This window comes from Pyrenophora tritici-repentis, chromosome 9 (genome assembly GCF_003171515.1).
Source record: "Pyrenophora tritici-repentis strain M4 chromosome 9, whole genome shotgun sequence".
In the NCBI taxonomy this organism is placed as follows: domain Eukaryota; kingdom Fungi; phylum Ascomycota; class Dothideomycetes; order Pleosporales; family Pleosporaceae; genus Pyrenophora; species Pyrenophora tritici-repentis.
The window spans coordinates 316,379-342,797 of NC_089398.1; the positions used below are offsets into that span (position 1 = coordinate 316,379).

The following is a 26,419-nucleotide window of genomic DNA, read 5'->3' on the forward strand; positions in this document are numbered from 1 at the left end:
CTCGCGATAAATCCGTAACAAGATTACTCGACATAGCACTCCCCTCATGCCGTGGATCGTTGGCTCTAGAATCAATTGTCGGGCTGTAATGCGTTGCGATGATGACATGACGATGCGGCTCTTCCTTTTCAATTGTCGCGATCTGAGAGCTCAGCCACGCGAGATCTTTGTGGTGCTCTTTTTGATGCCTGTCCAGAGTCCAGTTTCGGATACCCCGTTCGCTGTTTAAATCAGTTGAGCGGACCGCAATTTCAGTAACCTGGTCCTGTTGAATGGCGGACCGTAACGTGCAGCCTAAGATGTAACGGTGTGAGGAGAGGAGGAGGACTGCGTTACATTGTATAGCTATCGAGGAACTGCAGCTATATATACTTGTGTGTGATCAAAAAGTGTGGTAGCGATAACCGTACCCAACTCGCACCTGAGTAGGTCTTGGCAAGGCCCAAACCGTCACACTCCCCCCCAGCTGCCGTGATCAACAAAGCTGACTAGTGCCAGTGCCGTAGCTCTGTTATTTCTGGTGTGTCAACCTGAGTCGTAAGGAGCTGGCGAACATTTCCAAGCCCTAGCTGCCTCACAAACTCAGCGTGTTTCTGTCTCACGAGGGACTTAGTGAGTCCGTCCGCAGGCATCTCTGCTGTAGGGCACCACTCTACACAGAGCCTTCCTTCCTGTACCTCCTGTCTTACCCACATCTGATGGGTGTCTACATGTCTTAGCTTCGTGTGAAGCCGTTCGTCCTCTTTCTTGACGATCCCGACCGTCTGCTCGTTATCGCAGTAGATCGTTGGTTGAACCTCTAGGTCGAACTTAATATGCTGGAAGACCCGGGTCCACCATTCCATTTCTCCTCCGGTTGCTGATAGAGCTATCAGCTCAGCCTCAGTTGTCGACTTCGTAACTGATCTCTGGCTATCAACTACTGTGGCTAACGTTGTTTTAAAGCAGCCCTTCTTTCGACGGCTCTTAAACTCTTCCGCTGCTACTGCTTTGAATTCCTGTCTAAAAGGGTGCTTCTCTAGGTCTTTCCATCTCTTTGGCGGAGGCGGAAGCTCATCCCTGTGTAGCCGTGATTTCTGTAGCTCTGTTTGCTGGAGTGCTTCGGCGAACGCAACAAAGTACGTGCCGAGCGTCTTCCTCTGCCTTTTCCCCGTTAGAACGTTCGACTCACTAACCTGACCGCTAATCTCCTCACGTCTTGGAGCGTTGTTTAATCGTCGATCTGGTGCCTCTGCTTCGGCTGGTATAGGCTCCCAGCCTCGCGGCATCTCGACTATTTCTGACTCGTCTTTCTCGACTGCTTCCGGTTCGGGCTCGGGCTCGGGCTCAGGCCGAGTCGTCGGTCCTAGAGTGCTCTCAGGTGTTGGCAACGCGTGAGACGTATCTTTGGCTTGCTCTGTTCGAGCGGCTTGCTCGGGCCAGCTCAGGCTACTCCAGTCTTCCTGCGCTGACTGCAGGAGCAATTCGATCTCCTGGTCGGTTTCCTCTAGTGGTTCTGGAACGTCCAGTATCGTCACCACCTCTCTCAGAATCTGTCGATCTGGGTAGACAGGCTCAGTCCCATCACTAGACATAAAGGCGACGTCTCTCGTCCTAAGGACTCGTCCTAATGCTGGCATCCATCTCGTGAGCAGCGGTGGAGCTGACAGTCCTGTAGCTGCAGCAGTCTGTAGCACCGCATTAACGTGTGGCCTATCGCGCGCTGGCTGTCCATCGTCCATACTGATCAAGGACGAGCTCTGGTCCTCAGCCTGCGGCTTCATTTTCTTCTTAAGGCCCCGTTCTGTTGCTCTCAGTGCGTTGGCTATAGAATTCGTCGTAGGACTGTCTCTAAGCTCTGTGAACTTATCCTGAATTGCCTTGTCTGGCTTCCAGCCCTTTGTCCGAACTGATTGGTTAACGTACGGGCAGTTATCGAATTTGTGGTTTTCCCCATCAAGACACCTTGGTGTCCATGGTCCTGTGCGTGTACGAGATCCTTGGCTATTGCCACTACTTGCTACCTCGAGCGTAGCAAAGGTTCCAAGTCCTGACGCGATTGGACGTGTACGTCGGTAGTATGATCTGAACTCCGCGATCAAATCCGCGATTAGCGGAAATTCTTCATTCTTCTGTTCCTTCTTAATAAGGTCTTGTAGCTGAGTAGCTGCCCAGCTATCGTCCAGGCCTCTAATCGACAGGATAAACTCTTCCTGCGCCCTGTTGCCAGTCGTCTCTGGCATCTTGGCCTCCGTAAGGAGTCGGGTGATCGTCACCCACTCGTCGAACCATGTATCTAAGTTTGCGGTCTTTGGTCTCGTGCAGACTGCTGTGTACCGAGCTCTAAGTTGGTGGTTCCTCTCTCCAATCGATGGACAGAGGTGCTTCTTTAGCGTTCTCAGCTGGCTATAGGCGTCTGCGCAATCGAGGATTAGGTCTAGGTGTTTGACGTCAATTGTCTGCACGATCTCTAGGCTCAGGTTTCGGAGAGCCTTCTCCTTCGTGAGCCACCTGGCCTCGTCGCGATCGAATCGTCTAGCCCATGAGTTGTACGTAGCGAGCTCTGTCGCTGTCAAGTCTGGGATATCGATCTGCTCGTCTGTAAGAGGATTTCGAAATCTCCTTACTTCGAGCTCTTTAGGTCTCTCGTCTTCTAGCATCTTCAGCCTCTCTGGCGAAAGATCTGGGTTAACGTACTCCCACAGACCATTCCGGTCTGCGGATATCTTCCTCGTGAACAGCCATTTCGACCAATCGTCTGGCTTTCGGAGGGTAACTGACGCTCTCGTCACCTGCATTTCGTGCTCTTGAGTTGCCATAACTACCTAGCTAAATATGCTCCTAGTGTTGAGTGTCGTCGTATCGACAGCTTGTCTGTTAGCTGTATATCGGGTGAACGCAGCGATTTAATTAAAGGCTTCCGGGCTCATAACTGTAACGGTGTGAGGAGAGGAGGAGGACTGCGTTACATTGTATAGCTATCGAGGAACTGCAGCTATATATACTTGTGTGTGATCAAAAAGTGTGGTAGCGATAACCGTACCCAACTCGCACCTGAGTAGGTCTTGGCAAGGCCCAAACCGTCACATAAGATGGTAATATTCTTATCCACGACGTAGCGATCGCGACAGAGAAACTTGAAGCGACCGCCGAAAGCTTCCTTAGCGTCTTGTTCGAAATCGCGCAGTAATCCGTGCGCCTGCTCGTACGTGGTTTGGTAGGGTTCGTGGTTTCCTAGTATGTAGAATACGCGACATCCTCTGTTCTGCTCTAGCGTGCGGCGTAGGAAGTCGAATAATCTGCAGTTCACGACGAGGCCTATGTCGCCGAGGAGGATTAGGTTGTTGGCTTGGAAATTGAGACGGAAGGAGGTGTATTGTGGCGTCGTTAGTGGTGTTTCTAGATGGAGGTCGGAAACGATCTGGAACTGGGGTGTGAAGAGAGGCATGCTGGAGAAAGTCGTACAGGGTGTTTCCGGATGCTGGTAGAGATTTGTGCCAGCAAATTCAGGCAGCTGGTAGTTACAAACTTGGTTTTCTATTTAACATTGTATGGTTGTACCACGAGAAATCGTAGTTATCGGAATCGGGATTGGAATTGGAACCGACGCATTTGTCTAGCCCTCATTTACTTGCTTCTGTTCTTTCCTATACGTCTTCTTTGCGCTTCTCGAAACTGCTGGGCGATCGTTCAGAAGCATGGACAAGTTGTTCAACACGCTGTGGTATACTGTGCGCATAATCGCGTGCCTAACAGGGAATGCTTTGGCAGATGAGATTGTAAGGGAGCTGGAGACGATGGACCCAAGAAGAACCAGTAGATTCTTCTCAATGAGAAGGTGGTTCATTGAGTGGGGCGTACTCTGGAATCGGCGAGGGTCATCATGACGTGTTTCGGGAAACAAACCCCAATCTTCTTCCATTCTCACCCCCAACGGCTGCTTTTACATTCTCTTGTATATAACGTTTGCAGATACCAGTTATTGGTGGATTGATTAATATCCATCAACTTGGCATAGCTTCGAAATCGCTACCTCGGTTCTCCACTCTGGTCTAAGCGTGCCCTGGTACTGACGTGTTCTGCACATGCCGCAATTCGGATACCGTGAGCCAACATGGCAATCTTTTAAATCCAGAATCTAAGCCCTACGAACGATATTGGAAATTTAAAGAGATGATTCAATGGCATTTTCACGGTTCTTGAGGTCATCGCCGAAGCATCAGTCTCACAAACAAATGATGCACACCCCTGACATGACAGTGGTGAGGTAATTAAGCAAACGTCAGCTAATCAGAAGAAGGGGTTTAGATTACAATGTGCTATTCACGAGGCTAAATATCTGAGTTTGAGTGCGATGGTGGAGGATGCCGCTCGGCGGCCATTCTCGACGCAGGGAGTTTAGGTTCTGACATTTCTTTTCGCCACAGATTACGGCTTGGTATGACACGTTGCATATCTTCGGATAAGCATACTTCACATGTGTCGGCTTCTGATTATGAGAGCGAAGTTAAGAGACAAAACAGCCCATAATTCTGGACATTTTACATTCTGGACACCTACCTCACCACGAAGTTATGTCGACCTTTCTGTCTCAACGACAGTAAATTCGCCATTTAACCACCTTCTTCCCCGCGGAATACGATCGTGGATGCCGACAATGCCGCATTGCGGCATCTCATTCTGCACGGGTAGATTCTGCGATTGATGCAGAAACAAAGTAAGGAAAATTTAGTGTGCTATTCTGTGAACCTCTTTCCTCAACAAACAGCAAGCGCCGGATTCTTGAAGAGACACCTCGTGTTCGCAATTGGTGTAATTGTTATGTCGTAGTGTTGCAGTGAGTGCAATAAATTAAAGTGCAACCGCATGAGGCCGTAGTCAGAGTATATCCTGTGTGTTGTCTGTTGTCGTGCTCACGTTTTACGAAGGCAGCAGCAGGGTCTATTTACATGACGTATCACCATCACGTGACACACGTGATCCGCTTCTCCTCATAACCGTCACACGTAGCCCACAAACGAGGAGCGGCAGAAGCGTGCTCCAATGCACGAGCACTCTTACCATGCTATCGGCCTGGTACTCTGCCGTCCCGCATCTCCGCGATAGCCTTACCGCACCCCAGTTTCAGCCCAAGTCTAGTGAATGTATTAAAAATCTGATAGAGGAATACGAACTCGCGGTCTCAAGGTACCTGTAACGGCTCATCTTCGGCGACCTGCAAGTGGGACCGTAAACCTAAACATTCCGACGATATCCGCCACAGCATCATTGATTTCGTTGATACGGGGTACCTAGACAGGCTTGACCGGGACGGGCGGTACGGACGGTATCTCGCACAAAAAGGCCGGGGAAGACGCGGCGAGGAAGTGACAAAGTTCCAGCGAGGCAGGGTCCTCCTTAGTCGCTTTTGTAAATCCTAGTATACATGACATGCAGATCATTGTGTACGGCAGTTCAAATTTCGCCCCGCCTGTTACACTAGGAGGTTTCGGCATACTACATTTCCGTACTACCCAACAGGCAGAGCCCACAAGACACAACCAGAGGCCAGTATACCCCGCAGTCATCTCGACCCCCACCAGACTTGAAGTTTACGCATATGATTATGGCATTCGCTATATATAACTTCGACATCGGATGGAAAAATCAATCAGATGAAGCGGTTAATATTGCCGCTCACGTTCTGTTCAACGAGTCTTCCGTCGTCTTGGATCTGGAAGAACGACCACACCGAGTATTTGTGGCTATCTACCTCTGGTTACTCTGGATATTCGCGTTGCTTGTCTAGACATGCTACCTTTTCTTCCTCGTTTATCTCGTATTGACTACTTGATCAGAGATCTACCAAAGCACTGTTCACATCGCATAACGGCACGCCAGGGGACAAAATTAGACTAAGCGTCATCATGGTCGGCCAAAAAAGTACCGAGGGTATGTTTGGCATACTGGTCTGTTCCATCTCGAACTAATCCTAAATCGTCCTTCCATAGGTAAGAGTGAAAAAGCACGGTAGCCGACAATCCATACACAGCTACCGTTCCTCACCGTGGTTGCAAAGCTTGAAAAGTGACTGCAGGACTGATTGCCCCGGGGTACAAAGTCTTTCCATAAAATCCGGGAGAACGAGGTAGAAAGGCTCTGCAGGGCTTTTGTCAACCCTTGTACATTTGGCCTCAACCAACTTCGCGCGTACTCATGTTGCGACACAGGTTAGTATTGTGCACTACCTAGGTACCGGTAAATGCCGACGCAAAGGATATAAGCCTTGATACAGCGGCGCCGCAATTTTACCCCCTATCACTTAAATGCTGTCAAATACAAGAAAAAAATAGCTACCTCGCGGCTTATGCGTGTGAATACACTAGCGGTGTAAAGAAGAACCAAACCGAACCCCCAAAATTTCTAGGCCTCTTGGCGCCTTACACAAGATATTCCTGACCGGCTCGACGTAAGGCCTCGTCACTGAACAAGGCGATACGATTGCCAAGTCTCGTTACGACGATATGCTTACAGTCACATCCGGGGCACTCCTAGTGCGATCCTAGTATCACGCTACCAGCTGTGGTGTTCGGCAACGGGCCGCTGTCAGGCTAGCGAACGCAAGATGTCGCTGTAAATTGGCAGGATCGAGTTGTGGTCTAAGGATTGCTTTGATCAGTCCAAATGCTAATGCTTAGTTTCGACAGCATGGATCAACTATACTGTGGAGCCATGCTCGCATACGTACTTCTAAGGTCTTTTTTAATTACAACATACCAGCGTCAACTACTGCATTACTAGCATATCCAGGCGGCTTCGTTATTGGGGAAACAACGTACGATACAATATTGGCATAGCATAAAATACGAGTTCGCAAGGTAGAGATAATACGACACAAGATCTAGAGCCATGTGGTGAAAAGACAACACTTCGATTCCATATGCACGAGGATTCAACCGTGTGACGAGGCCACACTTGCGCGTTGTCTCACATGATTGAGGACTGGGATACGAGTCAAAGTACTGATCATTTGTACCACACGATGGCGACGTATTCGATGCAAGAGACTATTATTGCTGCAGTCTTAGAGGCAGCTAGGATTTGTGCCAAGCCACGATTGACTTCATCCGATCGGACTAACTGGCTTCTTCGACCCGAGTGGTTAGTACGGATCACCGAACGCTTCCGAGAGTAGCATCTATCATTTCTCTGCGCCGATCAGTGTCCTGGGCCCCTCTGATATACGTGTCAGTACGGCCGCTTCTATCGTAAGCCGAATTGGGCACGGAAATAAGACGGCTCTGCTCGGTACTTACTCTAACCTGAAACGGTAGTCATGCACAAGTCGGGACTAGCTCTTAAGAACGTCAGAACAGTCAGCGTATATACGGGTAACCTCGAACGCATCCTTCGGACACTATACTACCAGTGCATCTATTCTAACCTAACCTGAACCCCAAGGTATGAACACTCTGTCACCCCAGGAGTTAACAAGGCCTCGAACGCGTTGGCTAGACCCGTCTACCACCTATCAAGCCCAAGAGGCTCTAATCATCTTCAAATTGTCGTTTCTGCTATTCACATACGCCCAGAATAACCTTGCATGCTCCGAGAAAACGCGCGTTCGACTCGAGTAACCCTGGCACCTTTGTATGTTGGATCTCTGCTATCCGTATTGCTGACTCTGTGTACAGATTCATTGGCATCGTGGTGCCAGTAGATCCACAAAAAGATGTCCAAAGATTTTCGCACGAATGGGACAACCGCGGAGCTCAGCTATGGAGCTGTCGCGTGCGTACAGGACCATTTGCACCATAAGAAATGCATATATATATGGCTACATCTCTCTTTATTTTCTAAATCATCAACCACAATCATCACCATCAATATTTACAGCAACATCAACATCAATCTTTTTCCCAACCAACTCACCCATCCACCTCATTCCATCCACCTCAACCATGAGATATTCAACCATCATCGTCATTCTGTCCGCCGGCATCGCTATGGCTAGCCCTACTCTCGGTTTGGAGAAGAAGAGCCCCAAGCGGGAAAAAAATGCAGCAAGACGGCTTATGCCGAATGCTTGATCACCTGCACAGAAAGCAAAGTCGAATGTGATAAGTTATGCTGCAAGATAAGTTACTATAGAACACAGATAATCTAAATTAATGGAAGGTTAATTTCAACTAGGAAGCCGCTTGCTGCTGAGCGGAGATGCCGACGCTGGGGCTGGGAATGTGTCAATCTATGGAAACAACCACGTCTACTCGAACATCACAACAGCGCCATCATATGCTACACACGAGGGAGCGCACTGTTATTTTTTTCGATTCAAAAATTCAGCAGAATGTCTGTTATGGTCGGTTGGATTCAAGGGCTGAGAGTTCTCTGTACATAGTGATAGTTTCAGTTTCAACTACTCCCTGCAGCTTTTACCTCGATTTATGATACTTTGTGTGACTTCACATACTACCCATATCACACATCACATCTTGCATAGTCATAGTCATAATCGCCAAATTTCAAAAGAAGTGTATTGCAGGATCTAAGTAGCAAACCTAGCGTCTTCATGCCTTCCACAACCCTATTCCAGAATCAGAACAAAGAAGCAGCGGCAATCATGAATACCATCTCCCAGAATACGAAAACGCCTTTTATCCCCAGTTTTCAAAATACATAAGAATCTATTGGAACTCTCAACACACTCATGACAATAAGTGCATTATTATTTTTTTTCATTTTTCTAGAAACGCCGCTTCCTTGGCTCCCCAATATCGCGCATCTTGTACTCATATTACGGCAGTCCAGCAATTATCCCTCTTCGATGATGCATCGAATTTTACAACCTTTGCGCGGCCAAAACGTAAAAATCATCTTCCATAAATAATCTCCAGTCTTACACTGCTATTCCAATCAACAATACCGCGTCGTTGTCGTTGTTGTAAAAAGCTGCTGCTTCCAAAACATCGATACCACTCATTGGCCAATCCAAAAATTATTCCAGCGGTGTCCATTTGCAATGCTGAGTTCTGGGTCCTGTGGCATCCCGGGGACCTGCAGGGGCCAGTCGTACGGATTGCCATTATCCCATTCCCGCTCTGGCTGGCCCATGAAACCATCGTCCAAGGTCAACCTGGTGCAATGCTGCCGTAGATAGGCGACGCAATCCACATTTTCTATACAATGGCTGCGCACGCCATTCTCGGCCGTCCAGATGAACTCGTGGGCCCACCTGAGCTGGTCGACCGAGAGAATAGGCCCCTTGTCTTCCGGCATATCGTCTTCGCCAAAGAAGTCTGCGAAAAAGGGATCGGTGGGAACGATCTCGGGGTCTTCTGGCATAATGGGGCTGATCCATTCTTCCGTGGCTTCGATTTGAGCGGCGTGGCCGAGGAGGTTGTGTTGGGAGTCGTAGAGGTCGTTGATGGCGGCTGGGATGCCCAGTCTGTCGAGGCTGGAGAGCGGGGAGAGAATGTTAGGTTTGGGCGGGTCGTGGTTGAGGGGGTTGGCGCCGATGCGGTTGGAGTGCGAGGGCAGGGAGCGTCGGCTAACGGGCAGCGGGCAGGGGGCGCCAAACCATTGGAGACAGGCGGCTTGGTCGAGGCAATCCTTTTGGAACCAGCTACGTGAGTATCTGTCGAACTTGGGTTCGTCTTTGCGGCGTCTGAGGCGGTGGAGGGTGGAGAAGTGCTTGAGGAGTTTGGACCCGGCGGAGGAGGCAGTGTTCGCCGAGGGCGAGGTGGTGGTGGTGGAACTAGAGCTGCTGGTGGTGCTGGTGGTGCTGGTACTGGTGGTGCTCATGCTGGCAGTGTTGGTGCTCATGGTGGTGGTGCTCACGGCGGTGGGTGTCCACTCAACTGGGAGGATGCCAGTGAGGATAAGAGCCAGCGCGGCATCCACGGTATGTGTAGGAGCTGATAGACTAGAAGCGGTAGAGGAGGATAACAGAAAGCTATACTCCGCAGGAAGGACACCAGGGTAGAGCAAGGCGAGTGCTTCATCCAAGGTGCTGGGAGGAGTAACAGACGTGGGTAGGTCACGCTTTTTACCCCATCTGTCCTCGCTGTCGATTGAGTATTCTAGATCAAACAAGTGCGGGTCACTCGGTGGTGTGGGGAAGACGACTGGATTCGGTTTGTCTCCATCAGGCTTCTTCGGGGCCACCTGAGACTCTGGGAATACCCCGTACTCCTTTCTCAAAGTGTCCAGTTCAACGCGCGTATTAATCCAATCCTGTGTGGTTTTAACGAGCAACTCGGTCAGCTTCGCCTTTGCTACTTCGTAGACCCGAACCGTGTCATCAAGTTGAAGTCTGGTCAGTTCCACGAGGTTTTTATCGAGCTTGTGTCTCTCAATACCTTCTTCCAGGATTGGCTTGCATTTTTTGACCTCGAACGTTTCGTCTCCGACGACACGATGGGGATGAATAGAAGGAATATCTCTAGCTCCGAGGGTAGTCGTGCTGGTAACAGTCGTGCTAGTAGTGTGCGTGCCCGTAATGACAGTGAACACGTTCAAAACCTTGTCGGGCAGGCTCATAAGGTCTGTAGGCCACGTCGTAACAGTCGGGGCGAAGCTGGCGAAGTCGGGCATGGTGAGGGGGGGGTCTATAGTTTGTTTAGGCTGAAGAGAATGTTAGTTGAGAGCTTGAATACGGATAGAGGCTATATACCTCAGCGGAGGCGGTAATAGCCTGGAGGATGGCGCCCATGGCGATGAAGACGGAGAAAGACATCTTGTCTTGATTTGTTAGCTAACGAGGGCGTGAGTGGTGTTGAAAGGGGATTTACTGGTATAGATCTATCTTGTGATCTTGGAAGTGGGAGGAGTTGATCGTGGGGGGGGGGGGGGTGCTGCTTTATATACTGCAGGTGGGCATGCTCATTATTATCATCGCCTTTCAGAGAGGTGTCCCCTATCGTCTCCTGGATCCTTTAGGTGTAATATTTTAATTATTATATTTGGGAGAGGTACCCCCTATCGCATCTTGGATCTTTTAGGTGTATTATTGTAATTATTATGTTTGCTTGGTAATGTTTGTGAACCCTGAGCAAAATCATTGAAAAAATCAGTGGTAACTAGCTGAAAGCGAAAAGGGTTCCGTATATGATGCGCCAAATACACCATCCAAAGTTACTAAGCACCCCCGTACGATATAGCCAGCTACAAAATAGCAGGTATAATGTACTCTTCAATTTCTGCTTGACCAAGCAAATCATCCAGAATTTCCTGAGCATCGCGGAAAATGAAGCTTACATGGCCCTCTCCTTCCTTCAAGCGCAGCACACTTCCTGGCATAAAGTCTTTGGCCTGTTGCGCCATGGTCGCCGGACAATTCCTATCATCCAAGCCATGCCACAACGTAAGTGGAACACCCTGATCCCCAACGCTCAACTGCGCAAGACTAAAGCCCCAGTCGCTACCATGCAGTTTGGCCTCCCAGCTCGCGCCTTCGCTGCCCTGTTGGAATGATTCCCTGGTCATGGCTACAAAAGTGGGCCAATTCTGTGGGCCCTTTATAACCTTCTGGTCGCCAGGGTGTCCATCGTCAATTTCCCGCGACATGATTGCTTCGAGAAGTTTGGGGTCGTTATCACGACTTGCTTTGCCCATCATGCTATCTAGTAATGTCGCCGTCAAGCCCGGCGTCCACGGCGCAACCCACAGGATGATGCGCGATGACAACATTGTGCGCGCGCTGCCGAATTCAGCTGGGTACAGTCCGCTGACCACAGTCGCACCCAGAAGACGGTCCTTGGCAATCTTCTTCACGCACGCCAGCACGTAGGGCGCGCCTCCGGATAGGCCGAGGATGTAGAATTGGTGGATTTTGAGATGCTCCGTCAGCGCCAGCACGTCGCTGGGGAAGTCGAGAATGCGGCGCTTGACTTGGAAACCGGAGAGCCCGCTGCCTGGTCGGTCGGGCGCAATGAGGCGGACGTTGCGGGTCGCGCAGCTCGAGTGCCATAGCTTGCCTTCGTACCGTGACGAGGGGAAGCCGTGGAGGTAGACGATTGTCTGCCGCGGCATGGGACTGCCATATATCGCGTATGAAAGAGTACGGCCGTCTTCCAGTTGCATGCTTTCATTTTCTTGATACATTGTCGCAATTGCAGTGGGGCAGTGTACGGAACGGATCGTGGCCTGAAGCTGCAAGCCTTAACTTAGTAGGCCTGGAGGCATAAGGCCACCTTACCCTCCTCGGCAGGCTCGACAGCTGACATGCTGAGGCTGAATGCTCTCAGCGATACACGGGAGATCGTCGATACATGAGTTGCGCAAGGCGGGGAAGCATGCATGTGGTTAGGTTTGTCTGCCAAGTCTAGAGGTGCGCTACGACTGGGACGGGCAAGGCGTCGTCGGCATCTCAACTTCACATGCATCGAAGATGTTGTATTCTGCTTATATTGAGCATTTGTTAATTAGACATGGGCATCATCTCCGGGTTCAGCGGCTCTCTTCCTCCCCTATCATGGCCAAACTATCATCACGACCCTACGATGCCACTATGAGCGATTCGGATTATTGATGTGACATAACGATGCCGCTCACCAATCACTTCCCTCAACTCAAGCGCCATTGCTCTTGGTGTTCTCCTTGGTCAAGATACCAGCCTCAACACACGCCTTGTGATTATCGATCAGCGCACGCTGCGATTTCTCCAACATGCTCCTCAAGCTCTTGATCTTGGGGTCCTGCGCAAAGCCCAAGCCATCCAGAAACTTCAACGTAGCAGATGCAGTAGTCAAGTGAACCTTGGTGCAAAAGTCGAGCATGGACGCCAGTTCATCAGTCGTCTGCTTGTGCTCCGTCGTTTGACGCTCGGCTTCTTGGTCGGCGGCTAGAGTCATGTCGCGGATGACTAGCATGGGGGAGATGCTGGCGAAGTCGCGGTAGCCGGGCAGGTTGTCTTGCATGCGGGCTTCGTAGAGGCGGTCTAGCGCGAGGGACATGTCGTAGTAGCCTTCGAAACGGGGGGTGATCATCTTTTGTACGTTAGTCTTGTCTCTCACGTTCTAGCATGCGTTGCTACTTACCGCAAGCAACTCCTCGCGGGAAGCACGGTTTTCGCCGTTCTTTGCAAGCTTGTCGACATCGCTAGAGATGATGTAGTCGATGTAGTCGCGGTCAATCTAAGATTGGTCAGTCGTGTCGTTCAGAATGCGCGTTGTTACTTACGGCTTTGCGCTCTGCCAGACGCCTCAGCTCCTCGGCTTGTTTCTGATCCTCTGTCTTGTTGTTGCTTTCTGTAACAGACTGCATGAGGTCAGGGAACTGCTTCGCGTACTGCCGCAAAGACCAGGCTCGAGGAGTGTTCAGCATCTTGACGTTGACGGTGTAGTAGGGTGAGCACCAAGATCGAGAGACAAAAATCTCAGGGCGAAGTAAAGTGGTGTCGCGTTGACGATAAAGTTGCGGTGCGCAAAAGATCTCTCCATTGGTAAGCCAACTCCAGGTAACTACGCTAGCGGCCTTCACCACGTCTTTCACTTCTCTCCTCTACTCCACCGACAACCTCCACGCGCACCTCCTCCACTCCCCCATCTACACACCCACATACAACACCTTTCGCAACAACGCCCTAATAAACCCCTCCTCCTTGGCCTTGTTCTTCGGAAAAATATGATTCGGCACCGTAAACGCCCTAAACTGCGCAAAACTCTTAAACCGAATAACCTCGACTCCCAAATTCCGATGATCAATCAAATTCACCAGGTTAACCAGGACTTTCGGACTGCCTAGCACCTACACAGAAACACAATGTCGTTAGCCACCATAAAATCACAACAACAGGGTCGGTAACTGAGTGGTAGAATGCAGGACTGCAGTGGTTATCAGCCACCCCACACCCCCCCCTCTCCCCCATGAAAAAAAAGATTCACACTCACAGTCCTACATCCCCTAATACTCCCCGGCACCTCCTCCTCCACAATACCCACCTCTCGACACAACTCCTGCCAAGCAGCCAACTTATTCGTATCCGTCCCAAACGCATGACCAAACTCTTCTTCTTGGCATTCAGTCCAGCGACGTCGGCGTAGTTTGGGGCCCCAGTTGCGTTGGGCGGCGAGGCGTGTGAAGTTTGAGAGGAGGCCTGCGGTGGGGTCATAGACGAAGGGGTGGAATTGGCGGAACCAGATGCCTGCTTGGGGGTTGTTGCTGTTGTTGGGCTGGGGGTGCGGAGGGGGAAGGGGTGCTGGTGCTGGGTCTGTGGAGGGGGTGTTAGTTTGTGTGTATTTGGGGGTGGAACGGGATGGGGTGGAAGGGGAGGGGACGCACGAGCACGGGTGTTGTTCTTCTTACGAGTCATGTTGTCTTGTCCTGTCTTGTCTTGTCCTGTCTTGTCTTGTCCTGTCTTGTCTTGTCCTGTCTTGTCTTGTCTTGCGTCGTTTGTTCAGCCGATACTACTACAAACTAAACCCGTACCCAACACCCATATATATACCATACAAACAAACCCCCGCACACCCCAGTCATAGCCACAGCCACACAAACTACGACCACGCCGTATCCTTCGCTGCCTAGACGTGGGGGCCCCTTCATGCAATGCAACTACCCGCCGCGCAGTATCCCTCCCGCAGCCACTGAGAGCATGAAATGTGGTTCTGCATTCAACGCCGCAGCGGCAAAGTGCTTGTACTTAGTTTGTTACCCAGGCATCATCAGGCTGAAACGGGGCTGTGGGATGGGGGTATTGTGGAGCGGGTGTGGCTGAGGTGGTGCTGTGCCGCATAGATGCATAGAGGCGTGGGTGTGTCACGAGAAAAAGAATGAGGGGTTTAGCTTTATGATTGGTATTTGCTAGGTAGAAACGCTATCGTTCTGTGACCTAACCAGGCAGCAGTATCTGATTGCGGCGGGAGTGTGGTGGTTGTATCGCGTCGAAAGTCGAGCGCTTAACCAGTGATCCCTCGCTGCACGTGTATCCAGCCTTGTGTTCCCAACACCAATCTAGTATCCTCCAGGAATCCTAAATTTTCTGATGATATGCCAAAATTCAGAGGGATGAGATCTTTCCAAGATCCATCCTACCTGGCTACCGTAGTGTACTCCTACTGAGTAGCATCGCCATTGAGTCTCTTAAGAAAGATCTTCTTCTGCTCGTCTTTCTTCGCCTTTTCAAGCGGGTATCTGTTGCCATTCTCCATGGTGTGGTTGCGAAACTCTTCAAACGTCTCGAATGGAATGTGGGGCTTGCCCGTATCTTTTGCGTTCTCAACCTTGTAAATGTTGACGAGGATGCTGTCCAAGGCCTGTACTCATTAGCTATTTCACTTTTATTGTTTATACAGGTTGACTTACATTCATGCACTTCGGGATGCTGTCAGGTACAGGGTTGATGCTGCAGAGGCGGCATAACAACTGCCAACTCTCGAGGCTGCTCGCGTCGTCGGAGTGCCCATCGAATTCTGGGTCGAACAGCAGGATACGGTATTTCTTGCGATCTTCTTTGTCCCACTTGCAGCGCTGAGCAAGACGACTGAACTCTTCGCTGAAACTTTTATCAGACTCGGGGGTGAAGCCTTTGAAGTGCCGCCAGCGCGCGAGGTTCTTCGGTGAGCGGGACTTCTTGGATGATGTAGATGATGCGTTCTGTGGGTTTGCCTTCTTTTTGTTCGATGCAGGCGGAGTTTTACCCTTCTTGGACGATCCGGAGGATGGGTTCTGAGGGTTTGCCTTTTTGTTTGATCCAGGCGGAGTTGCACCCTTCTTAGACGACTTTGAAGATTCCTTCTGTGGTTCAGCCTTCTTCTTATCTTGTTCCGGTCTATTCTTAGCCTTCCCAGAACCTGATGATGATGCCTTCTGTGGTGTAGCCTTCTTCTTGCTTGACTCCAACTGAGCTTTACCCTTCGCAGAACCCATCGAAGATGCTTTCTCTGCAGGTTTCTGGCTCTTCACATCCGGCGCCGCACCAATGTTCCTGTCAACAACTGTCGAGTACGACTGAAAGCCAACACGTCTGCCATGAGACTCATTGGATGCACCAGCGGAGTTTGTACGAATGAAGCGGTCGATCAAACTATTTCCGCTCCTGGGATAACGAAGAACGAGCGCCAGATGAACTGGATGAGATGCTATCTTGAGTAGCATGTTGCCGTTGCTGTTGTGGGTTTGGTGTTGCAGTTGACAGGGCGCAGCGTGAAGTATTTCCCCGATGGAGATTATGTGCAATCGCTCAACACCAGTTTAATGACCAGCGCGGGGTATCTAATTTGAAAATAGTGGGCCTCCACATAGTTTCCTAAACGGTAGATTGTTGAGTGTGGCGCTTTGTCTTGTACGGGAAGTGTGATATCACTGTTTGCCATCTTGCGCGTGAAGATGCCGTGTATGTGCGGGTGGAGGAAGGTGGGTAGATTAGCTGTGAAGTAAAGTGTTTGGTGTCCTTGAATCTGGGTTGTGCTGGAAATATGTGAGCGGTGAGCGGTGAGTAACAAGACATGCGAAGTAAGAGACGTCAAAACGGGATAGGCGAGTCTGAAATCTCACTCTATGCAAACCTAGACCTAGATCCAGCACTCACACATTATCCAGCCGTTGGAAAAAGAGTAGGATTAAATCTCTAACCTACCGCATTTACCGAAACGCAAAAACCGAAAAAAGGGACGGGGGGAGAAGAATCTCGACGAGCGGTGTAGTAAACGGCATACATGTCCCTACTACAACAAGTGCGAGAGAAGTAGATTAGATCATCCTAAATCAATCATCCCTACAGCTCGATCTCACCCCCCATTCACCCACCCTTACCAAAAACGCCCCAACCCCAAACACCACCACCCTACAACACCGACAACAACGGCGCCATGAACCCGCCCCCAGCTTTAGCGCACTCCCTCGGAAACGTCCCATTCTTACGAACGTAGCTGCGAAGCGCATTGCGCGTCTTATACGTTACGATGGGGTAGATGGGGTTACGCTTGTGATTGACGACGGAGTAGAGGTTGACTTTGAGGGGTTTGAGTGCCTGTTGCATGCGTTATTAGCCAAAAGAACCCACCTTACTTACACTACTCTGCCCCAAAACCTCTTGTAAATAAGAGCCCGGGGGAATTTTCAAAGTTCACTCACATTCTTACACTGCTTAATCGTACGAAAATCCTCTTTAAACCCCATATCCTCGCACAACTGCCTCCACTGCGCAAGCTTATCGCCATTAGCGTTCCACCAAAACGACACTTCAGACGTGAGTAAGCTGCGTAGCTGCGCGTGTCTATCCTTGTTGCTCCACCCTTGTGTGGCGGCGAGGCGTTTGAATTCCGCCTTGAAGGTTGCGCTGGCGTCTGGGGTGAAGTTGGGCCAAGCATTCCAGGCTGGGTTTAGTAGGGAAGGTGAGGCGGCGGATGCCGCAGCGGGAACATCCGAGGTACGACGTGTCCTCTGGCGGATACACAGGTTGAGGGTTTGAGCTACGCCGTCACGGCCGCTATTGTTGCTGTTGTTGTTTTCGGCGGAAAGGGATACGCCTTCGCCGTAGCCGACACCGGTTTCTGCGCCCGAGAACTCTTCTAGGGACTGCACGGTGGCGTTTGAGAGGACTGTGTTGATCGAGACTATGCTGTCGATTGAACTACAGCGAGATCTAGAGTTGATGGCGTTGAGGGATATCCCGGGGATGATTGCGGGTTCTGAGCGTTCGCTGTTTAGCGACCGGACATCCGCCAACGAGTCGTCGGAAGCTGAGATGACCGAGTACGAGGATGCCCGCGACAACGTGAGCGCGCCTAAATCCTCTGCTAGATCGTCTGCATATGAAATAGTAGTAGTAGCCTTAGTCTTAGTAGAAGCCTTTGTCTTTTTTGTTGCTGTTGAACCTATTTCCAATTATTAGCTTCGTTGGTACATGCCACGCATCCCGCATTCCAACGCCGCGCCTCGCAGCAACAACGCAACGCAGCGCAAAATCAACAAGAAAACTCACTGTTTCCATATGGATACACCTCTGAGAAACACATCTTCCAGTGCCGACACCACTCCTCATCACCACCAGCCCACCCCTTCGCCTTTGCCAAGCGCGCGAACTCAGCCTTGGGCGAACCTACCCCAACAACGTGACCAACATCGCTCGCCCAAGCCTGCAGCAGCTGCCTCTGCACATCGTCCGTCATGACTGCTACTGCAAAAGAAGAAGAACAAAAGTCGGTGGGGGGGTTCAGCTTTCCGGTCGACGACGACGTGGCCGTAAGCTGAAGTGGTGATGGTGGTGGTGGCAATCAGCCGTGCAGTCCGGGAAAAGGAAATCCAAAACCTGGAGAAGCCGAACTTCTGTTTTTCTAGCAAGACGTGGGGAGGGAGACGACGTGGGGAAAAAGAATGTTGGCGCCAGGGGGGAGGGAACGCGTAAGGATGTTATAAGATACCGGTGTGCGTGTGTGTGTGTTGTTGGAGCGGTGGAGTGGGAGGGGCTGGCGCGGAACCGTGTTTATGCGCGCTCACACGTGGTTGCGGAACACTCAAGCGGTCCAAAGCGGTTAGCGCGTGAGGCCAAACTATGGTACATATATGTTGGATAATGCGGTTTCCTGGTTGCTACACTGTACTTTGCCATGCAGGGTTCCATTCGCACGCACACAAATCTCACGCCGAGCAAGAAAGACCCCAACTTTGGACAATGAATCCGTACGAGGGTGGATTTCTGAAGTAGAGTCTATTCTCATAAAGCGCTATTTGCTTACTGTTTTACTGCAGTGCCAAGTGTACGACAGGGCAGAAACGCTTTCTGGGATCTACCTGGGTTGTCGCATTGCAAGTTGCAATGAGGCTTGGATTTTTCGCAAATGCATCCTTGCTAGGGAGCTTGGAGCTGACTGTACATCAAGGTTCATACAGAGACATCCACGCGTCTCCCCTTTTCATCGGTCGAGTTCTGTACCTGCAACCTACTATCAGCTAAGGTTCAGACTTTCGATATCGCATGCAGAGCATTACCTCGCGTATTTGCGTCTTCCTGGGCTCTTTGGATGCCTGCGTTACGCCTCGCTTGCGCTTGTTGGTGCCTGCAGCTTTGTCCTCCTCATCACACACGCTTGGAGTGGTTTGTGCGTCAGCGGGCTGTTCGCCTTCAAGTGCGGCTTGGAGTCTTCTAGCAGCCGCACGAGTTCGTCCGAGGCGATCGACGATTGCCAAAGGCTTCCTAGTGACAGGCGCAGAGATGAGCTTTGCGGTGGAAGCTTGATCGTAATAGTCGTTCTTGTCGTTGTGGTCATTCTCGTCTCCATATTCGAATTCGCTGTTGTCTTCGTCTCCAGCATCGTTATCGTCTCCAGCGTCTTTCTCGTCGTCCTCTTCTCCTTCAGCTTCGTGCTCGTCTCCCTCTTCCAATGCGCTCTCTTCCTCACCAGCGTCGTGCTTCTCTTCCTCTCCAGTCTCAACGTCATCTTCTCCACTCGCCCCATCACCCTCTTCTCCATCACTCAAATCATCCTCCAGTTCCGCATCCTCAAACACCTTGAAGAACTCTGGAGTATGAAAAACATTCTCCGTCCCATTCTCGGCCTCCTTACGCGCGCGAGCCAAAGTACTAGGCATGAGGATAATCGGAAAGCCCTTTGGCTGCTTAAGCTTCAGATCATCCTTGCGCAGGCTCCTCTTCGGCGCTGCGCTATTCCCAAGAACCGTAGGCATCTTCGGCGATGCGCCGTCCCCAGAAACCTCAGGCATCTCGACAATCCTTTGTAAAATGTAAGCTTGCGATGCCTGTGTGCCTGTTGCATGCTTACCTGGAACCACCGCTTGGGGCTACGGGGTCAGACGACATTGCAGCACCAGAGTCAATGCGCGTCGCGTCGTCCTTTAATAGGCGTTTTCGAACCATGTTGTCGTTGTAGTAGGGGTTGGGGTTGTGGGGGGCGAACCGAGTTTGCGAGGCAAAGAGTTTTGTTGCTGGTGGTGTGTGGGTGGGTAGAACACTGGTTGGGAGTCAGGGTTATATGACGAATTATTTCAGGCGCGTGTGTATGGGCGTTTTCAGGACGCGTAGCGCGTTGAAATGCGGGGGTGGAGGTTAGAATGGATTTTCGTGGTGAAAGTGAAGGTAGTCTCGGATATGCGGATAACCGCCCGACGTCATATTGTGCACCCGTATCGCATCTCTCAGCTTGTTTTCATCGTGATTAGGGTAGGTAATATAGAATTAAAGATTAGTCTTTCAGTCGTAATAACGCTCCCAATACCTTGCATGGCTCTGTGTGTCCTACTTTGCCACCAGCTTCTCCAAGGCACCCAAGGCAATCCAATTTGCAGGATTCGCACTTTGTCCCGCCGTGTCCGTCATTCTTTTGTGAATGATTGCAAAAACTTCACTCTTTCTCAAATCTGCCTTGCTCCGATTCTTATACAGCTCACCAAAGTGCGCTGGTCCAAGCTTTGCAAAGAACCAACCCACACTGCACGTCTCGACCAACTTATGTATACACACGTCTTCTGCCCAGTAATGCTTCTGTCCGCTCTCGATGGGTTGCAGCATGCTGCGCTGGATGACTCCCGAAGCAATGCGCGTCTGGGGCGCAACGATGGCGTTCGGTATGCGGAAGTCGGAGATTGCTTGCTGAGATTCGACAGAGAGCCCCAGGATGTCAAGTGCAGCCATGGTTGGATTTCTGTCATTCCTTCCCGTTATTTAATCAGTCTTCCTCCATTCGGGATCTCGAGAGAGAGCTTGGAGGATGTCTGTCCATATTTCCGTGCACTGCCGCTTGAACTTCTTCCAGTCAAAGTACAGGTCAACCTGGTCAGCATTAAGCTAATTTATAAGGGCGCTGAGCACTTCCACTGGACGTGGATCATTGGACAAACTTTGCAATTGCTGCAAGTTGGAGAGATTGAAGTTCTTCGGCATGTTCATCTGCCGAATAAATTGCTTCTGATTTCTCTCATTGTTCATACCTTGTATGATAGATCGTACGACGGTATCAGTTGATTCGTTGATATTGCTGTCCCTAGGTAGACCGGTTTGGTTGAGTCGCTGATACAGTGTAGTTATCAAAAAAGAGTTCGGCCTCTCGAAGTTTCGAATGTTGTTGAGATTCGGCTTGTTTCCACGACCATTTCTGGCGCTGTTAACAGCAGAGCTACCCCCCACTAGGAAAAAGGTTTTCTCTATAGTTCCCAAGGTTTCCGGTTTGCCGCAAAATATCCTTTTCGGATCTTGGCGGTAAAGGGCAAATTCCATGTCGAGCCAGGTTGGTGTGGAAGAATCTAGGATCCGAGCGGCTTTATAGATATACGCCAGTGCAAACATGTCCCTCTCTTTGTTTTCTCGATCGATTTGATCCACAGTGACTTCAGCGTAGACTCGATATTTCATTAGTCCACAGATTATAGGCTGACGCTTGTAGAAAAAGAATTCCTCCGTCACCACACGAGCCAAAATCGAGTTTTCCATCACTCTTGGTTCCGAGCTGAGTGTCTTGTACCATGGGTCTCGTTGACAGGCTCGGTAGATGGAATCTCTTAGCATCTCCAACGTCTCCAACATCTCTTCGTTGCCCGCTGTCTCGGAAGCCCCATTTGTGAATGGTCGCTGGAGTGGTTGGTCTCTACTGGTATAGTAAGGTGCACACTCGCATAATTCACTGAAAGGTCTGCTCATGGAATTTCCGAGGAATTTTCCGATATCTAACAGGACCTGGACGCCAAAGGTCACCCAGATAGGTATCGTTTTGCTCCGGATAACATATTCCATACCGCGTGTGACCTCGTCATATGTCCACTGGTCAGAGACGTAAGTCATGAAGCTTAACCGATATGTCAAAGCCAATTCGATAGTTTGGCCTAAACCTTCGAGTAATGGGTCCGTACCGAGTTTCCGTAGCGAAATCTCTGGGTACATTTCGCCTCTTTTGATGTGATAAGGAAAACTCTTAAGGCTCGTAAACACTGGGTAAAAAGTAAAGTCGCACCCTGCCATGCTAAAGCCCAGGGTACTACCTGAGGAGGTGTTTACAAAGTCTTCTATCTCAGACGAGGTGGCTGTGGCGAAAGGTGCGTAGTTTGCGCAGTAACGTAGACTCCGCAACAATCAATTCAATCCGGTCACTCTCCTAGACCCACTTACCTATCTAGGTAGGGCTTAAACTCCTATAGGTAACTACTAGGCTTAAAGCGGTAATCAATCAATCCAATCTGAACCTTCTAGGACCCACTTAATTGATTGTTGCGGACTGTGGTAACGAAGAGCGGGCAGTGTCCAGACTGGAAATAAGTTTGTGGGGAACCGTGCCGGGCGCTGCAATGTAGTTTCGAATGCTTGCTCAACCTGCCTGACAAGGTCGATTGCAGTGTTTGTCATGAGAGACGAGACTATAAGGTCCAGGGTTCCTTTCTTGTAGTCTTCCCATATGTTGTTCAGGAGTCCGCGTATGTCTTGAAGTTCTTTGAGAAGAAGTTCGATGGCGAAGAAGAACTCTTCTTCAATCTCAGCTTGGGATCTCTCAATCACAACCTTGGGTGCGGCTGGCGATTTCTTGCTCGCATTATTAGTGTCATCTGTCTGTGAAGATTCTTCGACAGTGAGATAGGAAAAGCGGTTCGCAAATTGCTTAGCTTCTGATGCGGTTTTTTCCGTCCTAGGTATACCCTAAAGAACCTGTGCGTTCAGGGGTTGAGTGGGGGCAAAAGGCCAGAGAATATCAAAAGCATCCTTAAGGATATTGATAAAGTACTGATGTCTGACGTCACTTGTCCCATCGCCGTTAGCAGTAGTAGCCCCTCCAGATACAGCTTCACGCGCCTCGATAGCGCAGCTGAATCTTTTTTTCAAATGACTTGGTATCTCGAGAGAGGCTCGACTTTTGGTAATGGCTTTTGCCATAGGTATGAAGTCAGATATTTGGACGAGGTAAGATCGTCTCTTGTCTTTTGGTCTCGTCGGGCGCGGCCCTGGGCGAACAGAGAGACCGCATTTTCTTGCGCTATCAGCGAGCCAGGGCTGCTATGTGTTCGGTATCATCTGGTATGTGTCAATTTTATTGTCGCATGGCAGATACCCTAGCATGGCATATCAGAATACAAGAGGAGGATATAGGCACTGAAGCCTACGTATAAGCTACAGGGTCCCTATACTTCTATGAATATCCGGTGTAGTCATCTTGCAGTGCTGTTGGAGGGCCGCCTTTAGGTGAAGTTTGGATCAGCTCACCTTTATGCTGCCGATAAGCAATCTTCACCTCATTAGAGTGTAAATTCGCCATTGCAACGAGGGTATCCGTCCGAACCAAGCTCTTATGAATACAAGGCTTCGAAATGGATGGCGAAGTTTTATGCGGGTGAAGGTGTGTTGAAAGTCGTTGGCGTGAAGACATGATCTAGGAAGAGGTGGGGACGTACAGTAGGGACCCCGTCCGGATCGGGCGAATGCCCCGCAACCGCAACAGCGGTTTAGTCCACCCTTTGGCCCACCAAACTCAACCCGACCCCCATCATCGCGCCCTAAACCCACCAATCTTTCCATGTCCTCAACATCGCAAAACTCATCGTTGCCGTATGGCCTCCCGCCTTCTCTTCCAACCTCTTTCCCCAGCGCAGAGCCTACACCAACTCCGCAACCCGCCCTCTTTGCGGACATCATAACCACCCCTGTAGTTGCCAGGGATGCGCATCCCGTTGCGCAGATGCAGAGAAAACACCTACTGTAGTTGTCACAGGACAGATATATTATATCGCCGCTAAATTATCTACGCGTAACTTTTACTAATTCATGTGATCAGATCAACCACATCAGGGGTAGTAGTAAACCGTGGATATCAATTCCAACATGACACAGACCAACATTGTAAACAAGTCACAGAACCTTCATGCGAAAACTCAAAGAGGGAGATAAGATACGGAGTAATTTTTTTAAATTACACAACACCAGTATGCGGCTGGCTGTCCAGCTATATAAGTACTAACAGTTTTTGTGAGCAATTTTACACTAAACACAAATTCTCTTTTCAGCCCATGCTGCTGGTGCGTGTAATATCATGACAGGTAATCTCTGTCTATTCAATCAAGCTTTGAAAGCAAAAGCGTTTCTCTTAGCAGCAGCGGCGGCAGCAGGTGCAGGGGCGGCGGCGGCGGGTGCAGCAGCCGGAGCGGCAGCCTTGCCCTTGCCCTTGCCCTTGCCCTTTGGAGAGCGGGTCTCGATATCGATAGAGCGTGCAGCTGCAGGGGCAGCGTTTTCAACAGGGGCAGCGGGTGCAGCAGCCGGGGCAGCTGGAGCGGCAGCCTTGCCCTTGCCTTTGCCCTTTGGAGAGCGGGTCTCGATGTCGATAGAGCGTGCAGCTGCAGGGGCAATGTTTTCAATAGGAGCAGCGGGTGCAGCGGGTGCAGCAGGTGCAGTGGCAACCGGGGCAGCTGGAGCGGCAGCCTTGCCCTTACCCTTGCCCTTGGGAGAGCGGGTCTCGATGTCGACAGTCTCTTCATCGTCCTCAATAGACCGTGCAGCATGTGCGGGGGCAGCAGCAGTGGCAGGTTCAGCAGCGGCGGGAGCTTCTTTTGCGTCCTTGCCCTTGCCCATGCCCATGCCGTTGGCAGCAGCAGCATTGTCGGCGTGTCCTGCAGCAGCACCGGCTTCCTTTCCAGCTCCTGCTTCCTTTCCAGCTTCAGCTCCAGCTCCCTCTCCTGCAGCAGCACCGGCTTCTTTTCCAGCTCCTTCAGCAGCTCCTGCTTCCTTTCCGGCTCCAGCTTCCTTTCCAGCTTCAGCTCCAGCTCCCTCTCCGGCTCCTGCAGCAGCACCGGCTTCTTTTCCAGCTCCTTCAGCAGCACCGGCTTCCTTTCCGGCTCCAGCTTCCTTTCCAGCTTCAGCTCCAGCTCCCTCTCCGGCTCCTGCAGCAGCACCGGCTTCTTTTCCAGCTCCTTCAGCAGCACCGGCTTCCTTTCCAGCTCCTGCTTCCTTTCCAGCTTCAGCTCCAGCTCCCTCTCCGGCTCCTGCAGCAGCACCGGCTTCTTTTCCAGCTCCTTCAGCAGCTCCTGCTCCTTCTCCGGCTTCCTTTCCGGCTCCCTCTCCGGCTCCTTCAGCAGCTCCTGCTCCCTCTTCGGCTCCCGCAGCAGGAACAGCTGGTGCAGTACCATTAGCAGCACCTCCAGCAGCAGCGTCGTCCTGCTTGCCCTTGCCCTTGCCATGCTTCTTGCCGTGCTTCTTGCCATGCTTCTTGCCCTTTCCCTTACCGTGCTTCATGCCCTCCTTATTGGCTTTACCCGCGCCGGCACCTGCTTCTGCGGTTTCATTACCCGCGGCAGGGGCAACAACAGCAGGGGGTGTGGCAGCAGGATCCGCAGCAGCAGGAGCCTCCGCAGCAGGTGCCTCCGCAGCAGGTGCCTCCGCAGCAGGTGCCTCCGCAGCAGGTGCCTCCGCAGCAGGTGCCTCCGCAGCAGGTGCCTCCGCAGCAGGTGCTTCGGCAGCAGGAGCGGCGGCAGGGGTCTCAGGAGTGGCAGCAGCGGCATCTTGGACGACAGCGTTCCTATTTTGAATGGAAGAGGAATCATCGAATCTTGGCGGACCAAGTTGCAGGTCAAGAGCGGCTCGTCGGGCGGCGCGTTGGTTGGCGTTCTGGGCGCCTTCTTTGGCACTTTCAAGGGCAGCTTTAACATCGCTGCGTACGGCTAAAAGCGCACCACGCGACTTTAGGGCCTGCTCGCCGAATCGAGGCAGACCGACACTGCTGGCGCGAGGCGTGAGCACTGGTTCGTTGCCTGGGAAAGCTACCGGGGCTGCTCCAACGAAGGAGGCTGAAAGCAGCGTGAGGAAAGAGATGGAGTACTTCATAGTGATCGAGTGGAAACGATGGTTGAAGGAATGAATCGAGGTGTGTCAAACGTGGAATGAGCACAGCTCTGGAAAGTGGAAAGTGGAAAGTGAGTAAACAAATGGGTGCTCTGCACAAGGGATGAATGTGACAGAAATGAAAGCCAAGTGTGCCGTTCTACCAAGGTGACGAGCTCGGTTTATATACAAAGTTTACCTTGTGTCGCTCACCATTGCGCCTGGATGTGACTACCAGAACGCCTGAAAAAGGTTGAGGTAGATTGGTCCAAGCCGCGCTTGCTAATGGACCGTGGTTCGTTGCCGTCAACCTCATACACGCCCTGTTGGAGGATACCTTGATCGGGCCAGGCGTAAAGGGTATAGCATCGATAGCCGACATCTGGATTACCCATGACGAGAAAAAGCTTGTCTTGCTTGACAGCGGTAGATCAGTCTGGGCATTTCTGGGCATGAAATAAGGCATGGGGCTGTGTTCGGATCAAACGCATTGTGTAGTGGATAGAGCTGGCGAGGCCAACGGTGACGCAAGCTTAGTCGTCGTCAGGGCCACCTTGTGGCTGAGATCTAAACAGTAGCTTGTTTGAAAGCTTGTTGCATGAGGGTCCGGGGAGAAAGGCTTCCCTAAACGCATAAGTTTGGTGTAAACCTGAGGTTCGCCAGTATAAGGAGTTGAACCTATACGGGTTTCATGCGGGCCGATATGCCTAGTGG

The 26,419-nt window shown here is 51.0% G+C and overlaps 11 protein-coding genes across 11 annotated transcripts; all 11 read right to left on the reverse strand.

The window, feature by feature from the left end:
* Positions 1 to 511: 511 nt before the first annotated feature.
* Positions 512 to 2,798, reverse strand: PtrM4_144930 (uncharacterized protein; the record flags this gene model as incomplete). The annotated part of the gene is made up of 2 exons (XM_066109783.1): positions 512 to 517; positions 690 to 2,798. The coding sequence occupies 2 exons, from the start codon at positions 2,796 to 2,798 to the stop codon at positions 512 to 514; spliced, it is 2,115 nt and encodes a 704-aa protein (XP_065959766.1).
* A 176-nt stretch (positions 2,799 to 2,974) lies between these two features.
* On the reverse strand, positions 2,975 to 3,427 carry PtrM4_144940 (uncharacterized protein; the record flags this gene model as incomplete). The annotated part of the gene is made up of 1 exon (XM_001942162.2): positions 2,975 to 3,427. One exon carries the CDS (start codon positions 3,425 to 3,427, stop codon positions 2,975 to 2,977), a length of 453 nt encoding a protein of 150 aa, XP_001942197.2.
* Positions 3,428 to 8,937: 5,510 nt separating this feature from the next.
* PtrM4_144950 (uncharacterized protein) lies at positions 8,938 to 10,696 on the reverse strand (the record flags this gene model as incomplete). The annotated part of the gene is made up of 3 exons (XM_066109784.1): positions 8,938 to 9,415; positions 9,815 to 10,584; positions 10,634 to 10,696. The coding sequence occupies 3 exons, from the start codon at positions 10,694 to 10,696 to the stop codon at positions 8,938 to 8,940; spliced, it is 1,311 nt and encodes a 436-aa protein (XP_065959767.1).
* A 428-nt stretch (positions 10,697 to 11,124) lies between these two features.
* On the reverse strand, positions 11,125 to 12,063 carry PtrM4_144960 (MhpC, hydrolase or acyltransferase (alpha-beta hydrolase superfamily); the record flags this gene model as incomplete). The annotated part of the gene is made up of 1 exon (XM_001942160.1): positions 11,125 to 12,063. The coding sequence occupies one exon, from the start codon at positions 12,061 to 12,063 to the stop codon at positions 11,125 to 11,127; it is 939 nt and encodes a 312-aa protein (XP_001942195.1).
* A 467-nt stretch (positions 12,064 to 12,530) lies between these two features.
* Positions 12,531 to 13,284, reverse strand: PtrM4_144970 (uncharacterized protein; the record flags this gene model as incomplete). The annotated part of the gene is made up of 3 exons (XM_001942159.2): positions 12,531 to 12,947; positions 12,999 to 13,094; positions 13,141 to 13,284. 3 exons carry the CDS (start codon positions 13,282 to 13,284, stop codon positions 12,531 to 12,533), a joined length of 657 nt encoding a protein of 218 aa, XP_001942194.2.
* Positions 13,285 to 13,863: 579 nt separating this feature from the next.
* On the reverse strand, positions 13,864 to 14,272 carry PtrM4_144980 (uncharacterized protein; the record flags this gene model as incomplete). Its single annotated transcript, XM_066109785.1, has 3 exons — positions 13,864 to 13,869; positions 13,902 to 14,170; positions 14,242 to 14,272. 3 exons carry the CDS (start codon positions 14,270 to 14,272, stop codon positions 13,864 to 13,866), a joined length of 306 nt encoding a protein of 101 aa, XP_065959768.1.
* Positions 14,273 to 15,014: 742 nt separating this feature from the next.
* PtrM4_144990 (MIP-T3 multi-domain protein) lies at positions 15,015 to 18,071 on the reverse strand (the record flags this gene model as incomplete). The annotated part of the gene is made up of 5 exons (XM_066109786.1): positions 15,015 to 15,215; positions 15,265 to 16,028; positions 16,822 to 16,930; positions 17,035 to 17,708; positions 17,885 to 18,071. The coding sequence occupies 5 exons, from the start codon at positions 18,069 to 18,071 to the stop codon at positions 15,015 to 15,017; spliced, it is 1,935 nt and encodes a 644-aa protein (XP_065959769.1).
* A 744-nt stretch (positions 18,072 to 18,815) lies between these two features.
* PtrM4_145000 (uncharacterized protein) lies at positions 18,816 to 19,720 on the reverse strand (the record flags this gene model as incomplete). Its single annotated transcript, XM_066109787.1, has 3 exons — positions 18,816 to 18,842; positions 18,892 to 19,633; positions 19,683 to 19,720. 3 exons carry the CDS (start codon positions 19,718 to 19,720, stop codon positions 18,816 to 18,818), a joined length of 807 nt encoding a protein of 268 aa, XP_065959770.1.
* A 435-nt stretch (positions 19,721 to 20,155) lies between these two features.
* PtrM4_145010 (uncharacterized protein) lies at positions 20,156 to 20,551 on the reverse strand (the record flags this gene model as incomplete). Its single annotated transcript, XM_066109788.1, has 1 exon — positions 20,156 to 20,551. One exon carries the CDS (start codon positions 20,549 to 20,551, stop codon positions 20,156 to 20,158), a length of 396 nt encoding a protein of 131 aa, XP_065959771.1.
* Positions 20,552 to 20,704: 153 nt separating this feature from the next.
* Positions 20,705 to 21,793, reverse strand: PtrM4_145020 (uncharacterized protein; the record flags this gene model as incomplete). The annotated part of the gene is made up of 1 exon (XM_066109789.1): positions 20,705 to 21,793. One exon carries the CDS (start codon positions 21,791 to 21,793, stop codon positions 20,705 to 20,707), a length of 1,089 nt encoding a protein of 362 aa, XP_065959772.1.
* Positions 21,794 to 22,072: 279 nt separating this feature from the next.
* PtrM4_145030 (uncharacterized protein) lies at positions 22,073 to 25,708 on the reverse strand (the record flags this gene model as incomplete). Its single annotated transcript, XM_066109790.1, has 3 exons — positions 22,073 to 22,540; positions 24,128 to 24,945; positions 25,141 to 25,708. 3 exons carry the CDS (start codon positions 25,706 to 25,708, stop codon positions 22,073 to 22,075), a joined length of 1,854 nt encoding a protein of 617 aa, XP_065959773.1.
* Between the last annotated feature and the right edge of the window lie 711 nt (positions 25,709 to 26,419).